At 45.4% G+C, this 10,000-nt stretch overlaps 1 protein-coding gene across 2 annotated transcripts in view; it reads left to right on the forward strand.

Annotated features, from left to right (window-relative positions):
- Positions 1-10,000, forward strand: part of rab11fip4a (RAB11 family interacting protein 4 (class II) a) — a 65,534-nt gene that overhangs the window by 48,313 nt on the left and 7,221 nt on the right. For both annotated transcript variants that reach the window (XM_062532747.1, XM_062532748.1), the window contains 5 exons: positions 2,634-2,851; positions 3,842-4,009; positions 4,420-4,554; positions 8,382-8,417; positions 9,771-9,870. In XM_062532747.1, the coding sequence (XP_062388731.1) occupies positions 2,634-2,851; positions 3,842-4,009; positions 4,420-4,554; positions 8,382-8,417; positions 9,771-9,870 (657 nt within the window). The remainder of the gene's footprint in view (positions 1-2,633; positions 2,852-3,841; positions 4,010-4,419; positions 4,555-8,381; positions 8,418-9,770; positions 9,871-10,000) is intronic.

The following is a 10,000-nucleotide window of genomic DNA, read 5'->3' on the forward strand; positions in this document are numbered from 1 at the left end:
GTGTGTGTGTGTGTGTGTATGGTGTGTGTGTGTGTGTGTGTGTTTGTGTGTGTTGGTGTACACACGTGTGTTTGGATGTGAGTGGCAGAGTGACAGAATAAGAGACGAACGGTGCGGGGGTGTCAAGACATGTCTGGCATGACTCAGCAGGCGCACACACACACACACACACACACACACACACACACACACACACAGACAGACACAGACACACCACACAAACACAGCACTACACAAACACAAGGGCAGATGCAAGAGCGGCATCATTCACAAGTTGGGTTCAAAACTGTTTAATAGAAAATTCTTCTCTCCTCGTTTCACCCACTCCATCTTTCTCTTTCTTTCTCTTTCTCTCTCTTTCTCTCTCTCTCTTTCATTTCAGCTGCAGGGAGGTTGTTTTTGGTGGCTGAGCGTAGTCCAAAAGATGTGTTACAGACCAATAAATCCCGATCTCAAACCAACCGAGCGCCCTTCCCTGAGGGCTTTCTTTCTTTCTTTATCTTTTTTCTTCTTTCTTTCTTTCTTTCTTTCTTTCTTTCCACTGTCATCCCCAATCTCTCTATCCCTCCCCTTTCCCTCACTCTGGTCATCTCAGGAGGTGTGATGGTAAATGAAGCTGTGCCGGTCTGTGCTGGCTGTGGTGTGTGTGATGATGGGAAAGATGGGGGAGGTCTGAAGGTCTCCTCTGGCTATGGTGTGTGTGTGTATGTGTATATATATATGTGTGTGTGTGTGTGTGTGTGTGTGTGTGTGTGTGTGTGTGTGTGTGTGTGTGTGTGTGTGTGTGTGTGTGTGTGTGTGTGTGTGTGTGTGTGTTTGCGTGTGTGTGTGTGTGTGTGTGTGTGTGTGTGTGTGTGTGTGTGTGTGTGTGTGTGTGTGTGTGTGTGTGTTTGCGTGTGTGTGTGTGTGTGTATGTATGTGTGTGTGTGTGTGTGTGGCTGGTCGTGGTGCTCTCAGGATGCGTGTGTGGTCCAACAGCCTATAACTCAGGGCTTTAATGAAGCAGCCTTTAAATACAACCCAGAGAGACATCAGGGACCGAGGGAGGAGTTTTATGTCTGTACACACACACACACACACACACACACACACACACACACACACGCACACACGCACACACGCACACACGCACACACGCACAAATACACTGAAATTGTATGATGGATAGGCGGAAAGAGACATTGATGGAGGAGATAGCTGATAGGTTGTTGAAATATTTGTAAGATCATTTTGGAGAGCAGGAAAGTGAAGATCTCTCATCTCTCATCTATCCCATTGTCTCTCTCATTCTCTCTCTTTCTCTCTCTCTCTCTTACACACACAATCACACACACACACACACACACACACACACACACACAGAGAGAGAGAGAGAGAGAGAGAGAGACACTTTCAAAACACACCCAGACATCTAATAAAAGAGTCCCATAAATTATAATCAGAAGTGTCCTTGTTTGTGATGTAGATGGCATTGGGAGCAGCAGATGTGTCCTTCCGTGTCCTCCCTTTGAAATGTGACGTGCATTTCAAGTAGGCGACGGCCGAAAAAGCCCTCGCTCTTTCAGTGTGTTAGTAGTACGCTAGTGTTATGGTCACTCCTTACAGACATGAGGTTCTCCTGAATGTACTGTACTGACCACTCTCGATTTCTTAATGTCCTCTGTGGCATGTCTGACCCTCTTTCTGTGTTGTTACATGTGATCTTGGCCAGACATATGGATAGATGTGCATCTACACCTGGATGTAGAATCACATCATATTTGTTTTATAATTAATACAAATTAATTATATGACATTAAATAATGTTTACACACACAATGGTGCATAATGGTGTGTGTAGAGGGGACATTTAGTAATTTCACCACCTTACATCATCGCTTTGCAGTATTGGGGAGATTATAAAACTGTCGTATCACACACACACACACACACACACACACACATATTCACACCACAAACAAATCACCCCCACACAAGCTGACTGTGAGTCATTCTTATCCTGTTTGATATATTCGGCTCTCTCTTTATCTCTTCTTTCTTCTCTGTTGATATTTACTCTGTCTCTTCTTCTCTCACACGCTTTGTCTCCTATTTACGGTCTCTTCTTCTCTCACACACTTTGTCTCCTTTCTCCTCCTTTCTCTCTGTTGATATTTATCTCTTTCCCATCAGTCTTCCTCTGTCTCTCTCACTCTCACTCTCTTTTTTCTCTGTTGATACATTCTTTCTCTCACTCTCTTTCTCTTCCTCTATGTTGATATTTACTCTGTCTCTCTCTCTTTCTCTCTCTCTCTTTCTGTCTCTTGATATTAACCCTGCCTCTCTCGTGCGGTCTCTCTCACTCTTTCTGTCTATAATTGATATTTATTCTATGTCCCTCTCTCTCTCATTCAGACACACTTTCTTTTTATCTGTTGATACATTCTCTCTCTCTCTCTCTCTCTCTCTCTTCCTGTCTCTTGATATTTACCCTGCCTCTCTCTCGCGGTCTCTCTCACTCTCTTTCCATCTGTTGATATTTATTATATGTCTCTCTCTCACACACACACTCACACATACATTCTCTCTCTCTCTCTCTCTCTCTCTTGATATTTACCCCCGGTGTCTCTGTCTCTCCTCTCTTCTCTCTGTAGCATGGTGAGCAGGGTCTGGGAGCTCCCATCATCATGTGCACGCGCCCCTACCCCGAGTGTCAGCTCTACCCGCAGGAGGACGGCCTGGGAGGGCGCGATTCCCACGAGTCTGACATGGACAGCGCCGCCGACAGCGGCGCCGGCTCGGAATCCTCCGACGGCGGTCGCCACGATGACAAGGACGAAGGGCTAGGGGGTCTCTTCCTGCCGGCTAAGAAGTCAGTTTAAATCAACTATTTCTTTTTGAGCTGATGTTTTAGGTAGTGTGTGTTTTTTGACATGCTGTTAGTATACATTCACTGCGATTTGCATTGGATATCATTAAAGGACACGTTGACTATTTGAGTGACACGTAAGTGAGTTTTATTGAAAATCTAATACTGCAGCTTGAAGCAAAAAGGCTAATCTGAGGCCCAGATTTTAGTGATGTATTACTGTAATGTATTAATGCGCAGAGACACCGAATGGAACAGGGCCTCATCCAGGCCTCATCTGGGCCAGGTGATCGCCACTGTCGGCTGCACCTACTGTACAGTAACTGCTGACTCCACTGCCTTATGATGGTATTGAGCGTCTACAGTCTTGGCTTTTTCCCCTTACATCGGGAGGAGCAGTAAAAGGAGACTTACTGGCGGTGTTCGAGGGGCTAATTACACTCAAATGTGTTTACATTTTGAGTCGTTATGGCCAAGGATATTTCCTGTTTGTTTTAGCAGCCAGATGATGCGTTCCTCATTAAAGATAACGCCCCTGCTTCTGCTGCCATAGAGAATTGAATAAGAGTAGCTTAGGTCAGCTCATACACAGCTGTATGTGTTCCTCTGTGCGCAAACACACGCACGCACGCACGCACGCACACACACATGCACACGCATGCACGCACACACACACACACACACACACACACACACACACACACACACACACACACACACACACACACACACTCACACACACACTCACACACACACACACACACACACACACACACACTGCCATGCTCTCTCACACACACAACGACAACAACAGAAATAACACATTGCATTTATAAAGTGCTTTGCAGGGTCACCAATAATGCAGTGGTAGGTTTGTAGGTCTGCTATCAGGAGGTCTCCTGGGCTGCCATGGAACCTCAGCTCTGATGATTTATTGCGGAACCCCTCTCTGACCCGTGCTGAAACGTCCCCTCTTGTGTGTTGGCCTCTCAGCTCTGGTCAGCTGATCCCGTCGGCGTCTGCGTCCGTCATCTCCACCGAGGAGCAGTTCGAGGACTATGGCGAGGGCGAGGACGTGGACTTCACTCCCAGCAGCCCCTGCCCTGACGACGAGACGCGCACCAACGGCTTCTCGGACCTCGGCTCCTCGCTACCCTCCAGGTGACTTAGAGGACACACACACACACACACACACACACACAATGAAAACCACAGTGGTTTTCATAAAGTCCATTTTCCTTTCGTTTAAGACCATTAAGAACCATTAAGAACCTTTTAGAATCTCTGAAATCCTTTATGTTCTATTGATTGCATTGGTCAGTGTTCTTCTTCTGACTTGCTGAATGTTATGGTTCTTTGACATCTAACAAGCATACTGTACTTAGGCACACACCATAATGCTGTAGTCCTGTTGTCCCCTAGGTCCTCACTTAACAAAACAAAAAAACATAACCTCGATGACCCTCTTAAGATCCTTTTTGTTCTGCTGGTGCTGTTAGTCAGTGTTCTCCTCTGACTGATTGAGCGGTTCTCTAATGGTTCTCCTCCCTGCTGCCGCCTGTGGTTCTCAGTGCGGGTCAGACCCCTCAGAAGATCCGGCACTTGTACAACAGCGAGCTTCTGGACGTCTACTGCTCCCAGTGCTGCAAGAAGGTCAACCTGCTCAACGACCTGGAGGCCAGACTGAAGAACCTCAAGGCAAACAGGTACACACACAGGGTTGCAGTGGGCTCTTGACTTGTTTGGCAATATATTAACACACATTACATTACATTACATTACCTTTGGCTGACGCTTTTTAACCAAAGCGAACTTAGAACAAGGTAAAAACATTTAAGCTTTTAAGAGCACTTCTAACAACAAATTAAAAACCACAATAAGTGCATCAATGAGTGTAATAAGTGCATCAATGAATTGTCTGTAGTAGTGCTATGAGAGGAGAAGAGCTGGGTTTTCAGACATTTTTTGAAGATGGCGAGGGATGTCCCTATTCTAGTAGGAACAGGTGCGTCCAACAAGGGACGACAGATGAGAAAAGTTTGGATTGGCCTTAGCGTGCTGGCGGTAGAGCTAGACGTACTGTATCTAGAACATAAAAAATTCTGAGTACAGAGTATTCCAAGATCTTTTTACTGGCAAGCTGTTCCCGTCTCATCCTTGTCAGAAAGTTAATGTTCATACACACCTTGACAGCTCAGTAATTAACCACAGACCTTGTTCACCATAAGGGAAATCTAAGCTTTTTTTAGTCCTGTAATATTCAGTGCAGTCCACGTTCATCTGCTAAATACCCCCCCCCCCCCCCCCCCCCCCCACACACACACACACACACACACCACCAACACCACCCCCAGTCGCTCTGACTCATGCTCATGCCTCATTACAGAAAGGCAAAGTGTGGGTACAGCTCAATTTGAGCTCTAATTAATCAGCAGTTGCAGCAACACTTTTAACACACTTTACATTTGAGCTTGAAATGATGTGTGTGTGTGTGTGTGTGTGTGTGTGTGAGAGAGAGAGTGTGCGTGTCCATATGCTTCATAATGTCTCTGTGCCTCCTGCTGTGCTGATAAGCAGTATAACTTGGGCAGTTGATGTTAAATGAGCAATGGAAAAGAGAAGAACGTGTGGCTCAGGAGTGTATATGTTACTGGGCAGAGAGCTGTGTATACTGAGGCTGTCTCTATGTGTGTGTGTGTGTGTGTGTGTGTGTGTGTGTGTGTGTGTGTGTGTGTGTGTGTTTGGGTAGATGGGTCTTGATTTAGGGCAGCATTTATATCCTGCTGGCTGACTTTTCTCTAACACACACACACACACACACACACACACACACACACACTCACGCATGCACACAAACACACACATAAAATTCTTAATGGTGGAAGGGCTTTATTCGTATCTGTGTCCATGGTTACTACAGTATCCCAGTTTACGAGGCTCTTTTCTTTTTTCAGTGTGTTTGTGTGTGTGTGTGCGTGTGTGTCTGTGTATGTGTCTGTGTGTGTGAGAGAAAAGGAAAGAGTATGTTCATCAATCTTTTCCTTCTTAGATTCTTGAGGAAATTCTTGATCCTCATGGCAAATTCTGAGCACACTGAGGGACATTCTGATATCTTTTTTCGCAAAGGGCTCTCTGTCTTGCACTGTTGGTCTTTGCTTGTCGCGTCGTGTTTGGAATGAACCCACTCAAATGTTCTCCACTAGGCTGCATGTCTGCAGGGAAGGCGTAGTGGGGGGAGGGGAGGGGGGGGTCCTCTGCTCCAAATCCGTGGGTCCTCCACCGCTAAGCAGCTTCGCGAGTGGCACTCCAATCTTAATGGCTAAGCTGAGGTCTATTCATGAGCAACTCAACAAGCCCCACTGCTTGTGATCCTCGTTCAAAACGCAGACAGATAAGAGGAGAGGAACTAGCTGCCATCTCCACTTCAAAAGCAACAAAATTCAAGTGATTTAGCATTAGCCTCCCTCCATAGGCATAAAATGGCGGCGTTATGTGTGCATATGAAGGATTAATAGCCTCGTCGCTCAGCGCTCCTGGTAATTTGGCTGGCTTTAATTGCGAGCGCAATTTTAGTGTAGAGAGGGAGCCATTCATCTGAAGCCCAGATATGCGGAGAGCTTGTGGTATCCCTGGTGATGATTCTCATCCTCAATCACAGACTGTAATAGTAAGCCAGAGGATTGAAGGTGTGTGTGTGTGTGTGTGTGTGTGTGTGTGTGTGTGTGTGTGTGTGTGTGTGTGTGTGTGTGTGTGTGCTTACTGCAGTGCCTGCATGGCCTTTGGGAATGGTTGGGTTAGCAGCATCCCTTTACACACACACACACACACACACACACATTCACACACACATGCACACACACATGCACAGACCGTAGAGTCGTGCCTGTAACACCCCACACAGGCGTGACAGTGACAGACGAGATCAGGCCAGTTTTACCCGAGGCCTGTGTGGTGATGGTGACGATGATGTTGATGATGATGTAACAGTCAAAGGAGTTTACCGATAGAGTGACGTGTGTCCCCTAACGTTGCGTAACACTCCCTGGTGACACCCCACCTGCTATATTTAGCCTGAACAGGTGCGCTATTTTCGCCCCACTCCACCTCTGCTTAAGTGGAGTGATTATGAGAGTAATCCCCAGGCCCAGCAGGAAGCTTAGGGCTCAGGGCCAACATGGGGGACGAGAGGCTGGCTAGTCGCTAGGGTTTCCAGTAAGCTTACTGTATCTGTTTCTGCCACTGAACAGCCGCCGTTCCATTTTGGCTCAAATGCACACTAGGTGGCTCTTATATGTGAAGGTAGTGTGGCGCGGGAGCTGGCTGCCAAGGGTAACGTTACAGCATATGGACTTTACCCATATAAGCTCAACTCAGAGTTGAGTGCAATTTTGAGAAAATGTAGAATTGAATACAGAATTCAATAACTACCATTTCAAAAAATCTATTGGAAAATTGTTTAAATTGGGTAGATAATAGTTTGTTATCTTTATTATTTTCATTATTATTATTATTAGTAGTAGCAGTAGTAGTTCTTTTATATGTGGATATCAGATAGTCCTTGTTAATTCTCAATTCACAATGTATGGAATGGAATCCAACTTTGGCAAGGACAACAGTAGAGGAAGTGCAGATGATAAACAAAACTGAAGATGAGATGTACACACAGAGGTATTCAAGTAAATGCAGGTGACAAAAGAGAGAACAAAGAACGAGCATGTTCTATGACTGTTTAGTCAAAAATAAAACTATGGTGGGACACAGTGAGTGCTTCCCTTCATTTTTACGGATTAGAGGAGGATGTCTCAGAGTCTCCCCTTCTCTTTGCCATCACGTCGTGATTATAGTAGACAGGTGAGGAGGTGCAGTATCGGCTGTGCTGTCTCACCACCTATGACACACACACACACACACACACACACACACACACACACACCACGCACAGTCAGAATCACACAGGGTGACATGTCCTGTTTGTTTTCACCTACAGTGCAGCTTGTCAGTTTTAATTCAGCATGGATCCAGTGGCCTAAGCAGCAACAGGTTGCATTAGGCTCATCTGAGGCAGGGAGTGTGGGTGTACCAGACATATCATATCTGACATTTCGCCTCTCAGACCCCATTATCCATTACTGTCCCAGTGAAACCGTTTGTTTATGGCTGCACAGAGAGAAACAGGAATTCTGATTGAATTTGAACCTTCTGTCTAGCCTGGCTAGCGCCTACCACTTCTCAAATGAGACGTGGTCTGGCAACCAAATGTTAATGTTCTCGTATTGGAAAAAATGCCCTGATCCATTCATTGGGCGCCACGGATGTCTATCAAATGCGTCGGTGCATAGCTCATCATCGTCTTGCTTTCCCCCCTGTGCTGTGATTGGTCCCCTATCTCAGTCAAAAATTAGGACAGTAGTTTCCAGTCTCAGCAGCATGAATGAAATTGCACGCAAGGCAGCATGGGAACATCTCTATGCCTCTAATTTTTGTTGTTTTTGCATCAGTCTCATGTTTTTTTCTCTGTCTACTTTTCTTTCAGCCCCAACAGAAAGATATCCAGCACAGCATTTGGACGGTAAGTTCTCCCCTGACCTATGAGCAGCACCCACAAGCACTTCCTCTGAATAAACCTGTTGTGGGGAGTGGGGGTGGCTGAGTGCTAATGTTTGTGTAGCGTGTAGCGTGACTCTATGAGAAGACCACTGTTAGCGTTAGCCTTTTATTGATTCATCAGCTTAATTGGCCCTACAAGTCCGAACACTTCACCTGCCTCACTTGAGTTCACAGTCAAGATGATGACAAATAGCTTTTATGAGGGCAGAGGCATACTGGGCACTTCATTAGGCCTAATTAATGTCTCTAATTAATGGGCTTGCGTAGGCCCGGGTTGTTTACTATGGGGATGGTGTCCCGGCGGTGGATGTTGACCTGATGGTTACGTCAGACTGCATAACAGTGCACTTTGAAGATACAAAACAGCGGAATTCAAATGGTCTCTGGACTAACCCAGATAAAACTGCAGAGGAAGGTGAAGAGATCTTAGACAGTTTTGGAGAGTCTGTAGGATTTTTAAGATGATGGGGTCAGCATGTTCTCTTATCTGGTGTTTTTTTCATTCTGGAGGATAAGAAAACCGTGACTATATTCTTAGATCTCTGTTCTGTGTATTTTCCTTTTTTGTCTGTGGACTTTAGACCAGGGACTTAGATAAACATGAGACAAACTTGAATTAATGCACAACCATTTTTGTATTCATCTATACATCTGTTTTGACTTGATGGATGATCCATGCATGACCCCACTTTTAGTGTCTTGGCAGCCAAATTGCAATTAAAAGCGGGAAAAGTTTGAAGGTCACTGAGGAAATGGGACAAAGTAAACACACCATTTTTTTTGGTAATTTCTCTAAATTTGGTGTGCATCCAAAGAATGTGGTGCTGATTGTGTGTATCAAGTTTAATTGGACCCGTCTGGAAGATATTGGTAATCTAATAATTAGGAGCAATGAATCACAAATCTGAGTAATGTTTGTTGATGTGATCTGTTGATGTTGTATGTGACATTTGGATGGATGACTTCTAAGGAGATAATTTACTTACAAATGTTTAGGTGGAAAATCTGGAAATGGACAATGATAGATTCAGATTTTTACAGTGAATGCGGCATTGAACGATTTTTCGTGGAATCTCTAAAACATTCCTAGTATGGATAGAAGTGCCATGAACTTTAGACTTCATGGCCTTCTCCCCTTTGCTGTTCACAAACAGGAACAATTGGTCTACTTTTATCTACCTGTTATAGTGCCTTCCTACAGTACATGTATTGGTTTTCTGTATTCCTCTCTGCTTCTCCTTCCCTCTCTCTCTCTCTCTCTCTCTCTCTTGCTCCATGTCCTCTTCCTCACCCTCCTTTTCCTCTGTGCCCACAGGCAACTCTTCCACCACAGTAACTTCAGCAGCAGCCACGGCAGCACAGAGGACCTGTTCAGAGACAGTATCGACTCCTGTGACGTGGACATCACAGAGAAGGTATGTTGCTCCCTGGCACTCCCTGGCACTCCCTGGCACCCCTGGCCCTTCTCCTCTCCTCTGGCATCTGTGCCCTATGCCCAAGGGAGGACTACACTGAACATACCACTTAGAGATACACTGAATGTAT

This window comes from Sardina pilchardus, chromosome 3 (assembly GCF_963854185.1).
Source record: "Sardina pilchardus chromosome 3, fSarPil1.1, whole genome shotgun sequence".
Taxonomy (NCBI): domain Eukaryota; kingdom Metazoa; phylum Chordata; class Actinopteri; order Clupeiformes; family Clupeidae; genus Sardina; species Sardina pilchardus.